This window comes from Paralichthys olivaceus, chromosome 14, assembly GCF_024713975.1.
Source record: "Paralichthys olivaceus isolate ysfri-2021 chromosome 14, ASM2471397v2, whole genome shotgun sequence".
NCBI lineage: Eukaryota > Metazoa > Chordata > Actinopteri > Pleuronectiformes > Paralichthyidae > Paralichthys > Paralichthys olivaceus.
This window is the reverse complement of record NC_091106.1, coordinates 16340321-16365490: the sequence shown is the minus strand read 5'-3', so window position 1 is coordinate 16365490 and position 25170 is coordinate 16340321. Positions and strand designations below refer to the sequence as shown.

The 25170-nt window shown below is 41.7% G+C and overlaps 1 protein-coding gene across 2 annotated transcripts; it reads left to right on the top strand.

Annotated features, from left to right (window-relative positions):
• The first annotated feature begins 4023 nt into the window (after positions 1–4023).
• Positions 4024–24053, top strand: mgmt (O-6-methylguanine-DNA methyltransferase). Of its 2 annotated transcripts, none has more exons than XM_020090332.2 (5): positions 4024–4127; positions 6648–6796; positions 15656–15816; positions 20217–20356; positions 23241–24053. In XM_020090332.2, the coding sequence occupies exons 1-5, from the start codon at positions 4086–4088 to the stop codon at positions 23367–23369; spliced, it is 621 nt and encodes a 206-aa protein (XP_019945891.2). In that variant the 5' UTR covers positions 4024–4085; the 3' UTR covers positions 23370–24053. The 2 variants fall into 2 exon arrangements, with proteins under 2 accessions (XP_019945891.2, XP_019945900.2); XM_020090341.2 differs by having other exon boundaries at positions 4025–4127; positions 6651–6796.
• Positions 24054–25170: the final 1117 nt, after the last annotated feature.

The window sequence follows — 25170 nt, the reverse complement described above, 5'->3', positions numbered from 1 at the left end:
AATATTCACTAGTCAAACCATTCAAATGGAAAATATGGTTTAGGTCAAAGGTCTATGAAAATGTTGTCTCCAGAGGAAGTCCCCTTAGAATAGAGGCAATGATGATAACAGGGAGAAACACCCATAGGGGACTGGGGAGAACATTAAGAGTTGTTTTACATGTTTGACTGTGGGACAGCAATGATACCAGGGAGATAAATGATGGGCACTTATCAGACTGGACTGACCTAGAGTTATGTACCATGGCTAATGGAATGTAACACTCCCATCAATTATACACAGATGGGCTGAATTACAATGAATTAATGTCCAGTAAAGTTTTCTTTCAAGCATTTTATTAGCATGCAAAATGTACAAAAAACAATTAGACCACACTAATATTAGGAACACATCCTGAACACGTTGGCTTTTTCAATATAACAATACTTATTGAAAGCTCTGAATAGCAAAGCACAAAAGGTACTATGTAATATGTAGACGTCAGTGTTATTAGTGGTTTGTCTCGCTGACAGGATCACATGGCTCGAAAATTATTTCATCATGTTCAAGTCCAACAGTGGGACTACGGTGTTATCTTCTATTTTTGTCTCTCTCGGCCGTATATTTCAGAGGCCAGGAACAATGTAGTCTGACAGACATATTCTTTATGAGGGGCTCGTGGTCTCTCTAATTTGACACAGTTGTCAGAGATAAAGCTCCTTAGAGAGTGTGGCCATGCTCTGGGTAAGAATGGGGATTAAATTAACACCCCCACCTTCACATCCTGTGACCCCAATACTGGAGAATAAAACATACATGGTGATTCACTTCCACACCCCACATCTCCCTTCCAACTTCATCACCGGATGCTTTTGATTTTTAGTGCTAAATAAAACAATAATGCACCGCTATGCTTCTTACTGCTGAAATCTGAATTTACCAAGATTGTGCATTGAACAAAATTCATAAAAGTGCAAAAATATTTTTTTTTACAATTTAATTTAAAATGGCATCCCTATATGAATAAATAATGCTGTTTATCAACAAGCGTCTTTACTGTAAATGTGGGTGGTGAGAGTGAGATGACACCTCACTCTGCCTACACAGTGTAACAATACACTCCCTCTCCTTGGTAGTTTCCTCTCAAATGACCCGAGCACACAAAATCAAATCAACACTGGAATGGATCATATCAAATTCTAATGAAAACATAATGTGCTCTTAAAATGTGTGTTGGCCCGGCAGCCAGTCATCCAGAGAGTCTCCCCCAGATGACGTGATGAATAGGGAACACCGATCGAATATGCATCAAAGTCGAGCTCATGATTTATGTAATAGCAGTCACTTGGACACTGATTAGCTGCTCTGTCAAGCGTGTAATACGAGAGGCACAACCCCTGGTTTATCAGTCATTTATCTGAAGTGCGTCCTGATATTATCACTGGATCCTAATGTCATCATTATGCCGCACAGCATGTGCAGGCCAGTGTGTCATGGTGCCGGCGACACTGCCTGTCAGGAGTTCAAGCCTCTTCATTTGCAAAGTGCTCAGACATTCATAGCACAATGTCAACAGTAAAATAGAGAAGCCACATCATATCAGAGATGGAGGGACAGAGGCACAGAGGTGCACTAAATAAGTGGGCACAAGAGGGTACAGAGAAATTTTGTCACGTCTTTGTGGCGGCGGCATACGATGATCGGGCTAATTCTTTTGAGAGGAGTGGAATAACAAAGTGTCAAAGTAGAAAGAACAAAATAACAGGTTGCTTTTTTCATGCCTCCTACATGGTTGGATTTGGAGAAACAGACATAACATCTACTGTACACTGGGTATACACATTGAGAACACCCGGACCTCCTCCATGTGCAATGTGAGGCCCACAGAGCCATTTCTACTGATTAAAATGCACACTCACACACAGCACTGTGTGAGAGGATGGTGGTTGTTCAGTCTGTCAGGACTTTCCTGCTCTCGTAGAGAATATCTGATATCATAAATGACTTCAACTCCTCCCACGCCAACAAGAGAGTGAGACTGCGAACACAGGAAAAGAGAGCAAGACACAGACAGGCAGTGTATAACTGAGCTGTGACAATCATGCATTACCGGACGGACAAAAACGGCTAATAAACAATTCTGTCGTTCTGACAAAAAAGGTTGGGGTTGTTATTCTCACAAACATCTGGCCCTGTACACTAAAAGGAAGCTGTGCAACGTATAAGTCTATCAACACCTCACACAAACAAAAATTATGAGGGAAACTGAAACAGGAAAAGGAGCTCTTTGAGTCTCAAACAAAAGATATCAGCCCGGCTGCCAGCACAGACAGGGCACCACACCTTGGCAATGATGCTGCTCACAATCAAAGGAACAGTCGTCATCAGTGGTGCCGTGTTTTTAAAGGATATCTTAAAAAGATTGAAAATATGTGTCAGTATGGAAAACAATGAGCCTGGAACCTTTAGTATACTGAGTTATGTCATTCACACGCACTTCAGACTGTTTATTTCACCACGGCATGGCCAAACTATTTCCTGTTTTTAAAATAAATTATTTGCACTCATCAGTATAAATATATATGACTGTACAAACAAAATGTAAAATGTGCAAAACAGCCTTGATGTGCCAGCACTGATTAAAATTAATATTCACAAAAAAATAACATTATAAAAAGCAAAAGCTGTCTTTAAATGCATTTAGAATTGCACATGTGACACTTTTTTTTCTACTTGTAATAAAGCAAACACAAAAACATTCAATGTGACTGCCACATTTGATAATTATCTGGCCACTGAATGCAGCATTAAAATGATTTCAAACAGTATGGCTCAGAAGATCCAGCAGAGGGGGCTGCTTACTGCAATCATATGCTGATTAATTGAGCTTGATTCTCCCCATGCTGCGAACATAAGTTGTCCCACACTGTAGGCTACATGTTGGTATGTGGGTAAAGGTTACACGGCTTTATCGAAGTCACCTTTTACCACAGGTAGCCCTTCACATCATTTTTGATGAATATTAAGAAAACAGTGATTTTCTGATTATCCCTCATCAAGCCTATATCAAACTAGGTTATGTTCATTTTTATTAATTGTGCATGTTGCTCTCTAATTAGCTAATGAGAGACAAAAAGCAGGTTTAGAGCGGAAAAATGCAAATGACTCTTAGAAAATAGCACAAAAAAAGTAAATGGCAAGGCTGAGAATCATTCTTCATTGAAATGTCAGAGATAAATGGCTCAAATGTCACATCAATTAAAACGGGGGACAGTTAGTAGTTCATTAAAGAGAGAGCCATATTGCACCGTCGGGTACCGTTGCCAACCCTTACTATCTGGGGCAGACTGGCAGCGGGTCCAGATGGCACGGAAATCCTCACAGATTTCAAAATGGTCTCTGCAGGGGTGGCGTTTTCTCCCCCTCTCCCACCCTCACCGCTGAGATGGGGTGTGGGCCACAGGCCCACGCCGGCCTACACATTCCAAACGGAGGCATGCAGAGAGCTGAAGGCACAGCAGAAATAAAAATAAAGTAGCAGAGGACAACAGATACTTTAAAACAATACAAATGAGGCCACACACTTGGTCATAATGACTGAAATATGGGCTTCAACTGAATCTATGGCAGCTCCAGGCAGAACAAGGCAACTTTGTTTCCTGTAAACTGCAAACAACTCTAATGAATGGATTGTGCACTGACTCATAATAACACACTGACTGTATTAGCTGATAAAATGTTAGGGTCACTAGGTTTTTTATTCACTAACATTATGCCTGGGACTGTTGTGTTGTCACCATGGAGACACAGAATTGGATAAATGTCTCAACATCTCCATGATTATAAGTTTTACTGTTGAAATATAAAATAAATCAAATATCTACATCCCCATCATTCATGGTGTTTGGAGGAGACCCCCCCACCCACCACCATGAGACCCATGAGACAAGTCTCAGGGTCTGTCCCCAGCTGGGGGCGGAGCGGAGACTCTTTACTGACCAATCACAGAGCGAGAGCGCACTTTTCTCTCTCGTGATTGGCCGCTGCGACCACGCTTGTGTGTGGAAACAGGAAGAGACTCCGGTCACGTTTGTTTTCGCTGGAGGATGAAACGCGCATCGCACGGACACGATGTGAAGGACTCCACTGTAAGCTACAGAGCTAATACACGGTTTTACAGTTCCTCTAACACTTATCTTAAACTCAGAAACGACCCGTATCGCGTTAAAACATCGAGGCGGAAGTTTTCGTTCTCCTTCAGATGCGAACCTCTGCTTATGTTTTCCTACTTTCACCCACACGCTTCATATTAACACTTCTTTTTAACTCGCTTCAACACACTTACACGCTCCAAGTGTTTTATCAACGCTTGTCTGCGCTTCGGCTAAAATGTCCTCCGTGTAAAAACAACCGAACGATGACACGTGTTGCGTTTCCCCTACACCTGCGCGTCCTGCTCCATTAATCCCGCAGGTTTGACCAGGAACTAGTCTGATGAGAAACGAGTCACATGATTGACGAGCACGAGGCCGCTGCCAGTGTGTTTGTGTTTTAAACAACACGAGCTGCTCATCGTCTGCTGATCTTCACCGGGAAGAAGAGCTGGCTCGGCCCTCAACTAGTCACTTACACTAGTTTACCGAGAAACTGCACCAAAACAAACCATGATGGCATTATTTGTAATCAGTGCAGAGGCTATTAGCCGGGGCCATTATTGCCAAAGTCCATTATTCCACGTATGAGTCTATTACCAGCTTGCTAAATGGCAGGCAGTGTGTTGAGCGCTTATCCAAAGTGCACTGTACCATTGTTTGGCTCAGAAATTTTCTCGCCTTTATTGTCAGTTCAGGCAAACCCCCGATGAATACAGTGAGAGAGCTGCAAGAAACAAGAAAGTTGAAGGAGACGCATTTGTGATCGCACACCATGACAGATGTGGTGTGTGTGTGTGAGAGAGAGAGAGAAGAAGAAGTGGTTGTGGTGGGGGGAGGCAACTGAAAGTCTAAATGAAACACTGTAAATGCATGACTACCATTTTATCACACAGCCCTTTGTTTAATCTAAAAATAAATGTATCCATTCTTAAATTAAAAAGTGTCACAAGCCCACATTGTTCAATGGAGCATTTTTTATTTTTGTTTATTTACTGTTCGTGTAAAAGTCCTTCTGACTAGATTATTCTTATTCATTTAAAAGGCATGATGATACAGAAATGTCCAGGACAATTTACTAGAGCTTAATATGATTTCTTTAAATTACTAAAAATAAAATTGATATATTTATTTTGAGTTGACGATACCCCCAAAATGACTCATGAGACAAAGAATGAATCCTCACGCTGGTGATGATTGAAAAAGGAAATGTTTAGTATAAACTCTAGAAAAAAAAATAGAAGCAAATAGATGTGTTGATTAGTAAACTGATTAATTGTTTCAGGTGTAACAAATCTCCAGGACTGCGTCTAATGAGAGCTGCATGTTGAAGTACATTGTCAATTTCTTTCTGAGGTGTTTTCCTCATGTGGATAACCACAGGAAGTTTTGCCTCAAGAATCTTTTAGGCATAAATTATCAATATTAGGGAAGAATTACTCTACAGTCTGTCAGTATACTGGAGCTGCAATGAACACTGCTATTTTGATGAGTATTCTTTTAAATGAGTAGCTTTTGTAAGCAAAATGTGTCAAATTATAGATTTACTACTTAAATCTCATTTATCTACATTTAAACTGAACACATTATGTTGATAGCAGAATATTTGAAAAGATCACTTTGGAGTCTGGGAAACTTTGTTGGACATTTTTCACCATTTTGTGATAGTAAAGGATTAAATGGTTAATCAATAAAACAATGTGCAGCTTAATTAATAATGCAAATAATGGTTAGTTGTGGCTCTTCATATGTCTCAATTAATATACAAACATGTGTTAAAAATTCATGAATGTGGATTACAAGCACTATTAAAAATAATAAAAAAGAGAGATATTGTGTTTGTACCCTTTGGACACTTTTCAGATCAAGGTTCCAGGAAGGAAAGGTTTCCTCGGTTGAAACTTACAATCAATGTGACCTTTATTTATTATAACCCCCATCTCTCAAAAACTCACATATAACATAGTCAATCATCTCTCCTTCCCTCAAAGTAAAAATAAAAAAGGAACTGCTGTCTGGTTATTGCCAGTATCCATCTCAGTCGTCAGAAAAGCTGCACGTTTTTGCTGTTGTTAAGGGCTGGAAACCAGAATCCCATCGGAGTTGCACCCTAAGGAACAAATTTAATGCTAGAAAAACATCCCGGCCATCAACCAAAAATGACGGATTGAAAATAATGTCGAGCTATCTTGGGAATCCCCCACCAGACAAGGGAACAGACTGCATTGTTTTTCTCATTTATGTGATATATAGAACAGAAAGAGGGGAAAAAATGGGCGATTTATTGGTTAGATAGGCGTATTCTTTTCCATGCACAAAAGAAATATTGGATAGTAATGTAGGGATCAAGTCACATCATGACATTGTTTGGAGGCTAGGTGTTCAAATATGTAAGTCATCATCCGTTGGTGGGCTGCTACGTTTCCAATAGATCATTCAATGCAAATATGTGTGGGAAATTGTGAAAGTTGCCACATGAATATGTCAATGAACACAGTGTAATTTGTGCTTCCTTAGCAGGGCAGCGAGATGAAGAAGCAGAGGGAGAGCCAGTGCACTCAGAAGACCATCTCATTGCTGAGCCCCCTGGGGACGATCCAAGTCAGTGGATGTGAGAATGGTGTGCACACCATCCAGATCCTAATGGATGTCGCACCTGCTGAAAGGTACTGTACAACAGCCGGGCTGGTGACGTGATAAACAAAGGTGTGAAATTTACAGGCAGACAGAATCCACTCTTGTGATGGAGTGCCACCATTCCTCATTGGAAGCAGGGCATTTTTGTAGATCCCACAAGAAATATCCTGGAGAAAGTTGGGCAAATATGAGCAGGCACTAGAAATATGAGGGGCACTAGAATACAGTTGGGCTGGAAATTAGATTTCTGATGGCATGTGGTTGTGATTCTTCCTGCAGTATATTTGAAATTTCAGAAAAATAACTTGTTTATTACCCACAAGGGAGTTGATTAGAGCTGATGTCTGTAGGGTCAGCAAAGGCCATGGGGAGCACGGACTGTTCCCTCCTGTTTATTTATGTTGCCTCAAAGTTGAATGCAGTAGTCTTGAGTGTCAAGCGACACTCAGAAATGTAATATGTGATTGCATTTCATGCCGTGCCCATCCCTCAAAATTGTTAGAATGCTGACAGTCTTACTGAAGCGATTGAAACTGATTAAACCCGGCATTAATAAGTACTTATTCCTTATTTTTACAGGTCCACATCCTACATCTCAGATTAGTTTTGATTAGATTGAAATTAAATATCCATGTATCGCAGATTTGCATTTGATAACCTTGAATGGTTTGGGAAATTAAACCATTTTCAAATGCACCCGGATAGGAAGTTATCCTTTTGAAAATGTATGTTCAAATTCTAATTTATGGAAACCCATTAATGACCTTGTATATTATACCTCAACATGTGTTTCCTCCCTGACTGTCTGCTATTTCCTAAAATTCATCAAGCAGTAAAAACATTCCACTTGTTGTTAATGAGTTGAAGTCTGAAAATTAATAATATGGAATTTTGATTATGGAAGATGTCCTGTAACCATGCGCAAGCACCTTTTTCCGTCTCCTCGTGAACAGGGTTTAATTTGTGTGTTCAGGTTCAGTAGGAATATGCAAATGAATTTAATGATTCGCATCACTAGATCATTTCTCAGTTTAATATCATTTGCGGTGTCGGTCATAAATGAAGCCTCGATCACATCGCGGCCTGTACGTTCTCGAAGGTGTGAGCGAGAAAATTACTCAACCAGATGTTTAGATTTTTATCGCAACCAGTTGAATACAGTGTCATTGTTGTAGGACAGGGGAACTAGAGCCACCTCAGATATATGGAGAAACGCCATGTAAACAGGCATTAAGGGAGGCGAGATAAAGTGACAAAATATAGGCTTATCTTTGCAACTGGCTTTACATGTAGATCTCACAAAAGCCTGCCTGTAGCGGTAATAGTTCAGATCAGCCATTTCCATTGATTTATTTATGACATACTAAACAAGGCTCTTTTCAGCTTTGGATGTGGGGTGGCACAGGCTTAGGAAGTCAGTGTGATAAATGATCTCTAAGAGCATATTTTGGATAAGGGAGATAGATAACGTCCATGCCACGCATAACGTAACAGGAGACCTTCAGTAGATATTTGTGACCGAGTCAAAGCTTTAATGGATCGTGTGACCGTGTTTGTTTTTCACAATTCACTATTGGTTGGTGTTGAACGGCCAAAGCAGCAACAAAAGCATTTGAGGCATTGATAGATAGTTATTGATAAACGCCATTATAGCTACATAAACGCCCTTGAAGTATTGCTTACGCACCATGACCGTCAGCTCTTTCTAATAGAAACGTCTCAAGCCCCTTTTGCTTCCTAACTGATCTTAGGAACATTTCCTGAAATCAACCTCCTCTGCCAGTCTAACGACAGCCCTGAAGGCACCATCAGATGAACAAATTCATTACATCTCAACAACCCCTGTTGGGGCCCTACGCACCAGCCTCCCTGTTAACCGCCCTTTCCCCCTCTTTAGTTTTTAGCATGGCCTCAGCGTTCACAGAAAAATGATACGCATTTTGTTTACAGGAGATTGCTATTATCTGAAATATGATGCTTCTTGCCTCTTTCATACAGAGCACAGACACATAATACAGAGGAAATCATAGAGCACTTTTTTATTAGGGTGAAAAATGAAAAAAAGGGCTGGACTCCTGCCCCAAGACATTTTGTGAGCATATTATTTTACAATGCTTTGATCAATTTGTCTGTCAAGCTGGCTGAGATGTGGGGGAGCAGGAAAAAAGCAATTTAGCTTGTGAGGTCCTCAATAGAAATGTACTACAGGAGCCTGTGTATGACATGTTGCATTAGAACCTGACTAGCCTTTATTGCCTGATAATGTCGCGAGGCAATGCTGATATCAATCACCCTTTAACAGCCAGATGTGTTTTTATGAAAAGAAAAAAAAATGCATGGAGCATTTCCTGGAAAATAATTGATTTAATTCTGAGCAGAGGGATTTCTACTTTTAACAACATAAAAATATTGTGTTGGGGAGGGAAAAAAAAGAAAACATGCCCAAAATGTGCTAGAAGCTAAAAATTGTTAAGAACAGACTCTTTGCATATGCTCCTATAGAAAATTGTAATTAATTTTACACGGATAAGCATTCTGTCTCATTTGCATATAAATATAAACAATATATTTGTGCATCTGAATTCCCAGCACACCCCAGTCACATGAGCTGCCTAAAATCCTAAGTGGCTAAAACCAAAAATTATCATTATATTTCCCAGGCCATAAATCCCCCTTTTTTTCTCTGACACAAAGCCTTATAAATCTGTGTCTGATTTTTCACATTGCACATTGTTTTTAGTTAATGATTTTCATCTGTTTGTTGTTGCTGTGATAGCGGGGAAATGTACCATATGCTCCGGCAAAAGACAAATGATTAGCAAATGAAATTCCGGACAGCTGTCTGACTGAAAGTGTTTGGTTGATAGCATTCTGCTACCATAATTAGCTTAAGCTTTGGGTTAATTAACTTTCTACCTGGATATGCATAATAATAGCATTCTGCTGAAAGCCAAGGAGCTTCCAGTATATCAGCAGCAAAGGCTGGCGTTTTATTTTGTATTTCGGCTGCATATTTCAATTTCAAGAGGCGATTTAGCTCGGGAGCATCGTCAAATATTGTAGATTTGACTCCTCAAGCCAGATAATTCTGAAACAATAGGGGCGTATTATGTGGCAGAAATGCCATTTCTGAATGTAATTAAAGCGGATGAAAGCAATCACCAATTTTTAAACGCTTTTGTCTAGCACGAGGCCTACTTGTAAAAAAATACCCATCAAGAGGAGAAAGGAGGCAAGAGAACCCCCAAGTCCTTATATAAGAGGCCTTTGAGACTGAAGTGAAGTACAACAGTAATTAGTCTTTTGTATGAATTTGCTGGCCATGGTCATGATTAGTTAAGGATATGAGAGGACTGCAGGACTGCATTGCTCTTAAGGAGGAGGGTGTTAAAGTCTATTTATCACCAGTTATCCTCACAGCTTTCCATTATCACCGACAACACTGGATGGGGGCCTGAGAACAGCCTAATTGTTCTGAGGTGGAGTGTTTTTGTGTCGAACCTGTCACCCCAGTCGCACTGGCATTCATAAGCATCCAGACATTTTCCATATATCCAGCCCTAATACCCAAGCTGTCACAACAGCTCTTACACACTACTACCAGCGCTGGTGTGAAATATCTGAGGTGATGCATTTATCGTTTTTCTCACACTTGTGTAGTGTTGTGAATCAATGTCCTGGTTCACACTGAATAGCGGAATGGTAAATGTGTTCCCTGTTTGAGGCCTGTTTACATGATGTGCTCACACGCCAGGAAACAACAACTTTTTTTTCTTTTTTTGCCACTATAATTTCCCTCTCTCTTCCTCTCCGTCTCTCAGCCTTTCTCGCTCTGTGGGTGTGTTTGTATTTAGTCTAACATGTAATTTTAATCAATTTAAATGATTGTTTTTCCAGATATATAGACACAACCGTGTGCTTAAGAAACTGCTGCATCTGTAACTAAAATGCTTTGTCATACAAACAGTGCTCTGCTGAGATATTGAATGAAATCATCAATAAAGCAGGGAGAGACGTTTTGACGTACTCCCTTTAGAAATGGTATGAATAATTCATTGTGTAATGATATTCAGATGATTTTTGTTCTATTTTTTACTGCGGCCTTAGAATATTGTTTTGCATGTTGTGAAGTGTAGTACTCAGCTGCGTATTCATTAAGGTGCTGCTCCCACTGGCCCTTGGACCCATCTGTGCTCTATGTTTATGCCTCCATCTCTCGGGACCATCCCAATCAGCCTGCATGTGCCATTTCCTGTGTAAACCAACACCTGTGTAACACACTACCTGTAAACCGCCCATGTAGACGAGACACTGACATTCACTCAGATGAAAATCTGCAAATGTTGTGGTTTCCAAAGCGGACCCTCCAGGGTCAGGACAGGAGCCGAGTGAGAGTTAGCTCCCACTGTTGAGATGAAGCCAAAAGCAGCTCCTGCACTTTCTTTTTTTCCCTGTTGTTGTTGTTGTTTTTATTTTTTTTCCCTCCCTCCCTGCTGTCGACCGGGAAGTTTTTCAAGCACGAGGGTTGTGCTAGTTTGTTTTAGAACTTGATTGGATTCTATATCTGCAACATGCAGAAGTGTACAGTGTGTGACATACTAACGCAATATGCAGAGAGATGATTCTGCTCTGACATCTTGGAGGGGAGTACGAGTCAATTATGCCCAAGTGTTGTTCTTGCTTATCTTCCTGCGGCACCAAACAAGGATTTAGTCAAGGATTTAGGGGTGAGGGGGCGGTGGTGGGGATCATGGTAAGCGGTTCACAACAAAACACTCAAAACTCCTGGGAGCGGGCACTGATTTAAAAATAAATTACAGAAGACGAAGCGCTAACACTCAAGGGCCCTCAGCAGTGCTGGCGTACACAGGTGAAGATTAGCCTCCTCGCTAATCAGAGGAACAAGGCAGTAATTTGCTCTGAACACAGACAGTAATTAGGACTTGGTGACACTGGATTCCCATAATGCCTTTGTGCTTGACGTGGTCAAATTTTGACAGAGGCTATCCATGCAGGGTCACTGTCCCTCCAGTCTCTCGGCCCTCTTCAGTTGAGGCTCTAAAAGGTCCCTGCAGTTACAGGGGATCCCTAATGTACTTTGTGCCTCCCTCACTGGCTCCTTACCATTCGGGTAATTGGAATCTCTTACTGTGGCACTTGAGAATAGAGGCTAAAAACGCTATTTGAAACTGCTCAGTAGTCTGTTGTAGATAAACATTGCTGCGTCGGGGTGTGGATACACTACATAATGGAGTAAGAGTTAAGGCTCTGGTAATACATGCCTTCACTGACTCCTGTGGCTAGCCAGTTGGGAGAAGACCTAATTGTTGTGTGCTTTGTTGCCTCCTGTACTGTGTTTTACCACCACCTTTATGTATTGGAGTGAGTGTTGCGGCCTCTTCGGTGGACATTCGCTAATAAGAGTTGTTGGATATCTGGAGAGCAGTTTATACGGCCCAGTTGTTTTTATTTTGAAACTGTGGAGCACAAAAACGTGCAGCCCACAACAGAATGAGAAGCATTCCTTACAGCTTACCACTCGGAAAGCTCTCGACTTTACTGCTGCAGTAGCTAGATAGGCATCTGAATGATCTTCAAATGGTTGAACAAGCTGCATTGAGCAAGTGGCTTACAATTGTATCACAGCCTTTGGCTCAGAGACCATCAGGATCTTGACATTCATAGAGACATGCTGTATTTTTTTCCCTTTTTAGACAGTCATTTTAGGCTTTTTTCATGCTCTCTTGAGTCTTTGACGTCTGCGAGTTAAGTATCTGGAGCTATAAGGCTGAGGAAAATATTGGACTGCTCTTGGCCTTTTCTATTTCATCCTCTGACCCGCCATGTTACCCATGATCGGTGAAGGAGAACTCTGGCAGGCTGTGTCAAAAGTGACAGCCGATCGAGTCAGGATGAGCGCCATCACGCTTCACAGGATGGAGGCATGAGTTCTGAGTTTTTCCCCTTTTTTGTGCAATATACCATTACACCCTTCGCCAGATTCCTTTCAATTAGATCCTGTGGTTAACCTGTTCCATTCTTACGTCTGCAGCTGATAGAAAAAGTCTCACTGAAGTCTTGTGCAAGCACAGATACACAATATGCTAAAGAAAATTGACAAATTTAATGTCAGCTCTTCCTTTTTTTCCCCTTTGTCTCCTTTGATTGTTTCTTCCAGGTTGAATGAAATAACCTCCAACATTATATAAATGCTCAATTCATTCTTTATATTAGAGTTGGAAAATAAGTAGGACTCCAAATGACTCCCACTTTACGCTGCAATGATTTATGGTAATTGGAAATTGATTGTGACAGGAGCACAATATTAGAAATTTTCTCAAATCACAATCTTCTATCAAGGGAAATATTCTTTTTAGTGCAGCAGGTCCTGGCTACTTTGAAATTAGTTTCTTATTTCCTTACTTGTGATGAAACGTGATGAACGTCTGAAGGACATTGGAGAAAAAAAAAAGTATGATTTTAACCAGTGAAAGAATAATAAAAAAATTTGAATTGTTTATTCAAACTTAAACTCTCTTGTTCAACACTGTTATTAAAACCATGTTGCTCTGCTAATTATAATTCTTAGTTTTTATACAGGGGATGGCAGTTACTTTAAGACAATATAAAGATTGCGCCTCCTCTGAGAGTTTCTTTGTAATTAGCTCCACATTTATTACACATCTCTAATCTCTCATTTGAAGGGCAGACTTTCTAATGTGCCAGTCTGGACTCTGTAAAGATCATGTGATGCTGCTTGATTTGTGATTCACTGAAGCCTGAAGCGACTGGAAATGTTGCCAGTGCAGGAGCTACATCTCCACTGCCCCGGCCAGTGCAGGAGCTACATCTCCACTGCCCCGCATGCTCTTTAAAAACAATCCCCCATCGCACCTAGAGGTGACAGACTTCAGCTCGACTGATGTTGTTCCACTTTTATTTATTTATTTCGGTGTTGTTTACTGGCCATAACATGTACTGCATTGCATTAACTTTTACTACTGTCAATGTTGTATCACTCAAAACACCTTTAAAGCAGGCGCATCCATATGGAGTGGGGGCTGAGGGGGAGAGGGAAAAATTAGCCATGGTGACAAGTCTGAAGTGTGAGCTGGAGGTCAAAGGTGCCAAGCCTTAAGCAAAGGTGCTCTAGCCTTTGTCCGGTAGATTGTAAGGGCCTGCGGGTCCAACAGGAACATTTCCACACACAATATCCCCGAGCTGTCAGTGTGCAGCGGCTGGAACATCCTCTCAGAGAGAAAGAGGGGGTGTGAGGTGGGGGGGTAGCGGGAGGAGGCGCATTGGGGGCGGAGGGGATGGTGGGGTGGTGGTAGTGGGGAGGAGGGGGGGCAGAGAGGGAACAGTGGCCTGAAGATCCTTGCTGAGAGAAAGAGGGATGGGGGGATGGTGGGTGTGTGTCGGGGGTGTCGGTGGTGGGGAGCCAAAAGAGCTGGAGTGGGAGGATAGAGAAATAGAGAGGGGGGGCTGAGAGGAGGAAGAGGAGGGGAGGGATGGAAAAGGAGAGACAATGACAAGTAGGGGCTGGCTGGGCACTCACCCATGCCGACAGAGATTGCCATGAGCCATGGCCATTGTTTGAGCGGGTCTCAGCGCAGGACCCGCCAGTGGGTTTCCGAGTTTTCACCACTCAACTATAAACTGCTGCGCGGTTTATTTAGAAATGAGAGTATTTACACCTTTTACTGTATTTACACCCACTGTTAAACGGCACCCGGGAGATTTCCATCGTGCCGCTACAAACTAGCGGGCAGAGCGGCTCTCTGAAAAACTGACCTGCTCAGTCATAACACTCCAGTAAACCTCAACTTCACATGTCCAATATAAAACGCTGCTCAAACTGTGACCTGCAGAAGTGTAAAAACACTTCAGGGCCGTGTTGTTACGGCGGGCAGGAGAGAGACGGTCTGTGTGTTTAACAAAGTAAATGTCTATTATTAATACCATACAGGATAAGCCAATTTTGAAAAAGGGGCACTTAAATGGTGATATTATTTATTTATAAGTCCTGTACACCAGTTAATGGAATTGGCGGCCTGCTTTAGATCCACAACACAGCTTGAGGTCCACTTTGCAGTAATGCACATGCTAAGAGAAGACCTTCCCAGTTGGGTCTTTAAGTGTCAAATATGGGTCAGTCTGCTTGCATTGACCTGGGGGGTGGTCAGCAGCGGAGAGAAATACAGCTGTTAAGTGATGCCAACTCAACCATCGGCAAATTCCTCCAAGCATCTACTCTTGCTAAGATGCGCGTCCAAGTGCAGAGCTTTGCTGGCCAGCACTGCTCTGGCCAAAAAATCCATTTATTCTTGTCATGAACTATAAACTAGACTCAAGCAGAGTTGAAACTGTTGTTAACGCTGTGCTCTTAACTTTTTTTTTTTTCTGGAAACAGCTGCAAGACTTTTGAAAAGTCTCTCACTCTTGTTTTTCCAGGAACTGGTTCTGTTTGTTTAAAGTTGTTTGAAATAAAGTGCTAGCGCTCATTCCGTATGACCCGACAATGTTTTCTTTCATATTCTATCACGCTGCACATCATATAAATACTGTAAATCTACTGTAAAAAAAAAAAAAAATGGAGGGATTAGCTTCTATTTTCTTGAACCTCTTTCTGTCTTTCACAGCTCTCGATTTTGTCACCACTGAGCGACAGGAGCGAAGCCAAAGTGCGTAACTTTAGATTTTAAGCACGTCTTGATTAACAACTTTTGTTTCACTCAGCAAATTATGTCATCTTGCATCTGTGTCACCCGTGGCGTGTTATTACACTCTCGTGACACATTTTAGCGCTGTTCAACCAAGAATCTGGTATTATGATTGCTCCTCTGATCCCCACCTCACCTCCCCATCCTGCCTTATATCCCTCACAGGAGCGACGGGGCCCCCCTGAGCTGTGTGGTCAACGATAGCCCGGCAGAAACGAGCCCCGAGTTGCAGCGCTGCGTTGAATGGCTCCAGGCGTACTTCAGTGAGCCGCAGACCATTGGGAGACTCCCGCTCCCTGCCTTTCACCACCCCGCCCTGCAAGGAGGTCTGTCATGGATAAATATTTGCAGAGCCATGACTGGGATCAGGCTTTCACTCTTAATTGTCAGTTACATCACTTACACTCACTGGCTCAGTGTGTTATAATGAAGTATTTTATGGCTGAGAGAGAGAGGGAGAGAGCGAGCGAGAGTGAGAGGGAAAGCGAGCGAGTGGGTGAGTGAAGGAGAGAGAACAGAACACAGAGCTGTAACTTGGTTCAGTAATCTGTGGCAGCTCTTACCACGCGTGTTAGTCTTGGCAAGCTTTTCCATGATTCTTGGCACATTCTTTGAAACTGATCGAATTCCACTCTTGACATTTTCAGACAGGAAGCTCTTTTTTTCTAATGAGTACATGTGAATGGTTTGAAAGTTTGAATGAGCTTATTGTTGGCTTGACCAGTCACCTAGGGCGAGTAAAATGAAAGCACCCCAAAAATGGACAATTAGTGTCCTTTCAACTGGAAGCTGTGGCTGCAGAGTGAGTGATTGAGGGCGCTGAGGAAAGAAACGAGAAATTAATTATCCCTCCGTTTTTTTGGTTTTTTTCGGGAAACAAACAATACTTGCAGCCCGACAACTTTTTTTTCCTGTTAAATCGTAAACTTATCACGCTTGTGCCGTTTCCAAAACAATTACGGGCAGTTTCTTTGTCAGGCTGAGACATTCATCGCATCTTAACTTAAAGATTTTTCACGAGTGCTCATTTAGAGTCAGAAGCACACCTACACAGTAGAGAAAATAACTCTAATATATGCATTTAACAATTGTGCTTCTCTTCCTCTGCAATCAGGCCTTAGTTGCTCTCTAATTTCATGCAGATCTGCAGTGCTTGAGTGATGGCATTTTCAATGAGCAGGTACTCCATCGAGACTCTGTATACAGCTATGAGTCCCACGCTCCCGCAAAGGCAATGCAGAAATACATCAGGACCAATTACGATATCAACTTTCAGTGTGATTCCCTTCGCCACCAAGTGCTTGTGTACCAGCCCCAGGCTCTTTCAAATCGCATCTCATCTGAAGTCTTTGGGGTTTTAATTAAATTTCAGGATAGATGGAATTCTTCATTAGTACCTGATCTGAATAGGTGATTGTGCTGTGTTCCACCTCTCTCCCTCGCCTGTTGTTTTGGGGCTCAGTAAATACAGGGTTTAGGCTTCGATTGCTCTCAGTAGTCAGAACCATAGGCCATGCCAGTATAAAAATGTTAAATGTGAGCACCAGGAGTATTTGTCTTTTGAGGGAGGAAAATCGAGTTTTTTTTTTTTTTTTTTTGCTCGTTGATTCACAAATATTTAGGATTAGTTTTTTTTTTTTCTGAACAAATTCCTACTCGATCTAGTCTCCGCCACCACCGCCGCCTGCCTGGGAACAAAATACAAGTTTAATCAGGTCATTACAATCTGTGACAACCAACTTTTGTTTGCTCAGTTATCTTGTGGGAGAAGCTGAACGCGACAGCGCTCTCACAGCACTTGTCATGTTATATTGAGTTGTGACCTTCACTTGAAGTGTTGCCATGTTTATTTACACATTTCTGACAAAACAAGCCACTTTTCATATTAGCTGTCACAATATACCTGAGCAACAGAGGTGACATAAAAGGAGACGCGAGTTGCAGCTTTCTATACTGTCGACTGATTGTCATGCGCGACATCACACGCAAGTTTGGTCGACAGGGGTAGAGGAATGGCGAGTGTCGTGCTCCGTGAACATGTGTATGTTTGTGTGTGTGCATGCGTGTGCGTGCACTCACGTTCACCCCCCCTTCAGAAAAACACAGACACCATCGTGAGTTCTTAAAACGATGCATATTCTTATCTCATTAATTATACATCCATATGTAACAGACGAGAGGATCTTAGTCTCGGTAAGCGGCACGGGGAATGTGCGGGGAGGGGGCCAGGCAAAGGGGGGGAAGGGCGCTCTTCAAAGCCCAAATGACTGTGTTCCTGCAGGAGCCTGAACCTCCCCCTGTGCACAGCACAGGGCGAGATGAGACACTCACCAGGACTCGCCCCTGTGATGTGGAGAGGAATTAGGGAAATGAACGTTTTCAGAATATCGAATAATCAGAGAATCATCAGCACCCCGTCAGCCTTCAAAAGTATGGATCCCTCAAGACTCAAGAGACACTTTGACTGGGAGTCAAAGTCTTCCCTCCCATTAGACACAAAGGATAATGAGGTAGCTGTATTTCCACTATTGTCTTTTTACTCTCACAGCCATGTATGAGGTGACTGTCAGCTGGAAGTCATCTCTCCAAATCTATCATTAGCAGAGCTGATGGAATTCAGTTTACAGTTCTCTCTCTCTCACTCTCACTCTCACTCTCAAATTGCCCTCATATACAAAATTATGAGCAAATCAATCATACATGTCAATATTTTCATAATCACTAGAACTGTTCGATTTCACTCCGGGTCAATCCATCTCTGCCGCTGCGGTGGCCCTATCACCTGGCCGCCTGGTAGGTAATGATCTGTGACACAATTATGGGATGTCTGTAAACATGTAAGTGGTTCCTCTCAACTTTTATTTAAACAATTGACATCACTGCACCCTGATCTAAAGAGGGTCCTGACCCCAGACACACCATATTAGGCTCTTTATGAAGTATGGGGCTGGGGGACTGCTCTCCAAATCATTGCTGGTCACCTCGAGTGACCCACATGAAGTCTCTGTCACTAACGCTGATGAGGGCAAAGTTCTTTAACCTCTGCGCTGGCAGATGAAAGCGCAGACACTTGATTTGTCCAGAACTGTTGGAGATTTGAAATCTTCCAGGAGAAACGGCTGCTCGGGATTTGTAGAAGGTGCAAACGGCACCGCAGCTTGTTGCTCGGTCTGCCGGCATGACACAGTCTTTGGTTGTTTGTCAATAACATTCGCATCAACGGAGATTTGCCGCAGCCGTCATCTGGGCAAGTTGTCATCAACCCCACCGGTGACAAAGCGATATCAATATGTACCGCTACACATCATGTGGCCAAATCCGAGCTTTATGAGGGTGAATAATGCATAAAAGAAATTTCAGGGGTGTATCTTATCACCTCATAACATTAAGTCTGTCTGCGTAAGAGCCCGTCATCTCGTTGACAGCGTGATTATTACCTGAAAAATTATTAAACAGTACCTACGGGCCCTGTTCAAGACAAAGAACTCACATGGGTGTGCATCAATCAAATGTATCCCCTTTAGGTTTTACACTTATTCCCCCCAGTTTAGGCAAATTGCCTTGTTCGCGTGGCTTTGTGTAGCGGAGAGTGACTATAAGGTAGCGAGGGAGCCTGGGGAGCAAAGGATGTTCACTCTGTAGAAGAGAGACAGGGGTGTGACATGTTTTCACACAATGCCAATTTAGAGGGATTTCTCATAGATCACTTGTCATGTGCTCTCTTAGACCATATAAATGAGAGAGAATGGGAGATCACTAATTGAATTTTCATGACTGAGTACATGTATATACTAGAAGAAATTCACCCCCTCTTGATAACGAGACTATTGTTCCTCATCTTGCTCTCTGTGCTAAAAAAAAAAAAAAAAGATGTTGTTCGCTCGCTACATGAGCTCCGTGCATCGGTGTCTTAAGGTTTCGAGATGCTTCAAACACTTTCCCCTTTTCTTTAGCAATCAGAGACAGAACAAACATGCCTCTCAGTCACTGCCTGGTAATCCAGAAAAAAAAGATAATGCTACTGCTAAAGTGCTAATGAAATCAAAGCCGTTAATGTGGTCGGTTAAGCTGCGGATGATTTGAAGAATTCTGCCATTTAAGTGAAGATGATATAATGAATCTACTCTGAATAGAAAGCAATTAAAAGGACAAATTGGTCTGATTAACCTCAAAGTCATCCCACTGCCACAAATGGTGTGCAACATTCAAATTATTATTATTAAAAATCTGGAGCAGATTTGCAGTCTTTTTGGCCTCTCTTAATCCTTTTAAATGAAGGAGCGAACTTTTTTAATTTTAGCTGTGACCTTTTCAAAGCATAACCTAGATTTTTCTCCCATAGAAATAATTTTCCCACATCAGCTTCTGTAGCATGCTAATACTGGTTCTGAGGTCAAACGGAGGGACTTGGGTGCATTTGGTTGTTTAATGAGTATTGTAAAGAAGAAAAAACGGGACTCGTGCAGATCACCTTTGAAGAAGCCCTGCACCTCAAACACGTGTTTGTGCATAATGGAAAATTATTAAGTGGATCAAAATGAAGGGATGTGTCAAACTTTTTGATTTAAAGTCAAAACACTGGTTTATTTCAGACGTGTATAATCCACCTCGCACTAAACTCTTGTCAGTCAGCCGTCTCCGTTTGATTAAACCAGGGTCTCTCGCTTTTTCTCTTCTCTCCTCCTGTCTCCCGCTCTTCCCCTCTGTCCTCTGCTTTGTGGGGAAGACGCGTTCACCAGCCGCGTGCTGCACGTACTTCAGAAGGATGTGAAGTTTGGAGAGACAGTCTCGTACAAACGCCTCGCCGAGATGGCGGGAAACCCCAGAGCGGTGCGAGCAGTGGGAGGGGCCATGAGGAGGAACCCGGTGAGTGTGCTTGACATTGATTGACAGGCTTCTCTCTTACGTACTTTCCTTATGTTGGACAGGGAGAGCGATTATGTTTTAGTTTAATTTGATTTTAATGGTTACTGCGTCTTTATGGGTTGTGTGCATTAGTGGACAAACAGTGGAGCTGCCTTTAGTCAGAAGTTAATTAGTAATTTAATATGCATAATAAATAAGGAATTTAATAAGACGCACAGGAGACACCATGAATGATTCACCTACAGTATTAAACATATTAAACATAGAGCTCCAACAATTAAAGGAATGGCTGAAAATGAATCTACGGGTATTTTTCATATTAATAATTTAAGCAAAACTCAAAAATGTGAGGATTTGCTGTTTTTCTCTGTTTTATGTAAGTAAACAGAATCGTTTGATTTCAATTTGTTGGTGATTAACAGAAGAACGTTTCAGATTATCACCTCGGAAACTGTGATTTTTTAATGTTTTATAAACCGAACAGTTAACTGAGTATGACAATAGTCGTCAGTTATGGCTCGAATGAAATATTAAATTTGAAATGTAATTTTGATCATCTGCGAGCGAGATGCACAAGTTGCAATAGATTTAAATGTTTTATGTCAAATATTTTCTGCTTTAATTTCATGTAAGTTTTGAAAATGGTAAATTGAACAACATAAGTTAATATATAAATAAACAAGCACAGAAACAAATAAATAGTTATGAAATCTATACGGTCTGTCATAAAATAATTACTTGAAAGTACATAAAAAAATGATCATATATGGAAGAGAGGCACTAATTGCAAAAGACAAGTTGTGTTCACCACTGACATTTCCCAATAAATGCTTTTTAAAAAGTCCTCCTTGGTGCAGAACATGTTTTGTGAAGTGTAGGTGTTGGAATACGTGCGATGACGAAACAGACGCCTCCCGCTGAGAAGTAAAACTCAACCTCCAGCATGATTTTAAGCCCACACCTTTTGTTCCCGTCCTCTCAAAGTCTTTACTGTAGATGTTCACTGCAAATCTCCAATTCTTGCAGGAAACCTGGCCCGCATCATTTTGCCCATGAATCCACTGTGTACAAAATGGAGGGCTAGAGGGCAAGTGGTGTGTCTTCTTTTGATCAAACCCTTTGATCAAAGCCCGTTTAGCTCTGCCCATGTAGTGCTGTGGGCACCACCGGTGTGCTCTGTGAGGCAGAGGAGTCTTCTTGTACAGAAATGCAGCCAGTGAGATGTTCTCTCTCATATGTGCAGTGAAATATCTTGTGTACAACCTCATACTCAGCCCTGTGTTTTCCCTCCGACACCACTTTGCGATTAAAGAAGGGAAGTAATTTATAATGACAAAGCGGTTTATAACACAGAGCAAATACAGACAAACCAGAAAAATTGCATTTTTTTGCATGTTTTTCATACTAGTTTCTCTACCTACTTTAAGCATTACATTAGCCATTGGCATTGCTTCTGGATAGCTGTCGAATGCTTCTCACTCTTACGTTTTACAGACATTTCTTTCCTTTCGTCAGGGAGGCTGGGAGCCTGAGCCCTCAGCTCCTGATACAGATCCAGAGTCAGATTGTCAGTGTCAATTACTTGTCAGAAGCGCTGCTCCACTCGGGCTTCAGCTGTGAAAAGCTCAGTGTGTTCAATCGATCCTCTCCTCTCTGTGGCACTTCTTCTTCACCAGGATTTGAGTATTGATAAGCCTGGTGTAGTGCTCTTTTCCCCCCAAGTGAAGAGGCAGATCCGAAGGCCTTGAGGGTACCCAGCTCTCCCTCCAAACCCGGGGAACAGTATTGATCCGAATACTGGAGCAGTATTTCTCTGTCTGCAAGGTTAATCTGGGGCTCGGAAAGTTTTATTGCTGTTGATATGGGAGCGGGTTTAATGATGGATTTGAACTGAAACACACTGCACGCCCAACTTTTTTCTATAAAAGGCTGGAGGTGCAGCCATCGAGTCAGGAAAACTCGTTTGAATTGGAGAAATATCGTCACAATGCACAGGAACAAAATAAGGGAAACATTAAGAACATTTTAAAAGAAGTATTTGCAGTGATTCTCTGCAACCGTTGCCGCTCTCCTTATTCTGAATTCACAATGATCGAGGTGTTTTAGGCTTGCTTGTTTAATCTTTCTCCAGCCATTTAGTTTACAAAGAACTCGGGACCCCCCTGGCATCGTCTGCAACAAGAGTAAACGCTCCACCGACTTCCTCTTTTTAATGATCACAGGGTTATCAGATCTTAATGTTGACACCCTCTCGATTGAATATTCATCCTGCTGGTGTTTTTGCCCATTAATTTTTGATTGCTTCTTTGCTTTACACTATTAAAGAGTAAAAAACATTTATACCCAAAGACTGAGCCATCACCCTGAATGTGGATTTGTGCAGGATCAAACCAGACACCTCTGGTGTGGCACTTTGTTTTCATGCAGTGCATGAACATAAAAAGCAACAAAAAAAAGTGCAGATTCATATTTTCTGCATGTTGGTTACTTTTAAGTCACACCGTTTATGTGGTAAATCAGAGATATTGTCATACGTGTATATTTGCTGCCAGCATCTCCAGCTGCTGTGGTGCAGTGACGATAAACATCGACCAGAGAATCAGAAGCAGTTGATTTTTAGAGTTGCAATAATATTTTATTCTATTTTTATTTTTCTACGGAGGCATCATAACATATTATGATATTATCATTGTCAAAACTTTTAAACGAATACACTAAAAAATGCTTTTTGCATTCTTAAATGAAAATGGTTCTTATAAAAACAGCTAAATCAGACATTTTCAAAGTGTCTCCGAAAACATTCTTGCATAATAATTGCTAAAGTTGCACATGTTTATTTCCTCAGAGTTGAACTCCTCTCCCTGTCTCTGTGTTCGTGTGCCAGGTTCCTCTCCTCATTCCCTGCCACAGAGTCATTTCGAGCAGTGGACAGAGTGGGCCGTACATGAGCGGCAAGGGCGACCATCTCAAACAATGGCTGCTCACCCATGAGAGGCAGAGAGGGGAAGGCTAAAGCATGACAGGCCAACTGTCCTTCATTCAGTCCACACACACACACACACACACACACACACACACACACACACACACTCACACAAGGCCAGTATATTTTTTTTAAGAACACAAAACAGGGCCATAAAGTTTAGCGTGCTTGGCACACACTATGGAACAACTGGAGCTTCTTGTAAATATTCATTTTATACTCCTTTTTTAAAATCTAAGAATAGAGATGCTGCATAGTTAATGTGATACAGAGTTGTTGCAGAATTAGAATGTACAAAAATAACTTAAACAGAGAACAGTAGGAATTACAAACATATGCTCCCGTGGGTCTCTGTTGCCGTTTGCCAGATAGTGCTGGAATGGTTTTTCTAAAGAATTATTATTCCCTTAAAAATATGTCTCTTGCATTGTTGTTGTTGTTGTTTTTTTTTTCCTAAGCAGAATTAGTCTTTGTACCTCTCGTTGGTTTTTTAATTTCCTGCCAAGTGAATGCTTTGTTCAACATCCAGTGATAAAGGCTCTGAATTTTACTGCTACAAAGCTTTGTAGTGAAGCATTTGTTTTGTCTTCATTTAGATCTCATTGTTTGCTCTCGCCTTATAAACCACCTAGAGAAGACATGTCTTATATACATTATATACTGTGCTTATGATACAATAGACATGTTTAAATAAATACATCTCAAAATGACAAATCTTGCCTTTTCATCACTTTAATTGTATTTAATTTAAAAATTGATTTCATGTAGCGTTCACTCACTTCCACTCATAATTAATTATGCTGTATGTCTTCTCTCTCTCTCTCTCCCCGCTGCAGCTCTGGATGTCAGAGCTCCTTCTTTTATTTCTGAGTGGTGTTTTCCATTAGAGGGCAGTACAGAACGGGAAACAGAAATCAACATTTCAACCTTGAATTCATCCTGCACATTAAATCTGTAACTTAAATGTTTATTATGTTATGTTATTTCCATCACAGGCGCTCTTTTTGAAAATCCCTTTGGGATAAATTATTCGTTCCTGAAGAGACCATATGGGGAGGTCAGTAGTGGGAACGTGTGTTTAGAAAAATCACTCACTTTAATTGAATATGTCCTGTTTTTTCATGTTCTTCATTTTCTCACAATTATCTGGTGTAAATTGACAGTTTAGTTTTTTCTTCCCCCTAAATTCTCCATTCTGCTCACTGTCTAGTGCAGCTCCACAGTGACCCTTACTTGCCCATAGTTATTCCTCCTCTGTTCAGCCCAGGTAGCCTAATAATCCACCCTCCAAAAATAACCCCGGCTCTAACCTTTACCGAACCAATTCAAGTGGCCCACTCGCTGAATACATTTGAACTTTGCTGCATTTTTGAATTTCTTATCCGATCAGCTCCGTGTGGCTGTCCTCGCCGTGCAGCTGGACTCACTTACTCTGCCATCGGAGCACCATTCCAGCGTAGATGTTGAGGCAGCAGACAGGCAGATGAAGAATGAGACTCAGTCTGTGGTTTCACAGAGGGCTAATGATGCCTGTGGTGACTACAGGCTACAGTCAGCCCCCTAACGAAGGGAGCTGTGACACAGCCACAAGGGGTCCCATTTAAGCCGGGCGCACTCTGAAGTGCACTGTAAGCACCCTCCTTTTTTTGCTCGTGGCTAAGTAAATTCTATGGAATGCTGTGAATTTAGCAACTAGACTACTGAGGAGTTGTGCAGTTGATGTTAAAAAACAAGTCCAGCATCAAAGCGTCAGACATGCTGCCAGTAATTGGCCGTGTAATTGCATAGGTACCCACGGAAACTCTTTCAAATAATAACTCAGACTTTTTAT

Excerpts from the sequence above, each read along its gene's own strand:
- mgmt (XM_020090332.2), top strand. The coding sequence starts at position 4,086 with ATGAAACGCGCATCGCACGGACACGATGTGAAGGACTCCACT. Across the intron at positions 4,128-6,647 it reads ACGATGTGAAGGACTCCACT|CAGGGCAGCGAGATGAAGAA; the intron begins GTAAGCTACAGA and ends GTGCTTCCTTAG. Across the intron at positions 20,357-23,240 it reads GGGCCATGAGGAGGAACCCG|GTTCCTCTCCTCATTCCCTG; the intron begins GTGAGTGTGCTT and ends TTCGTGTGCCAG.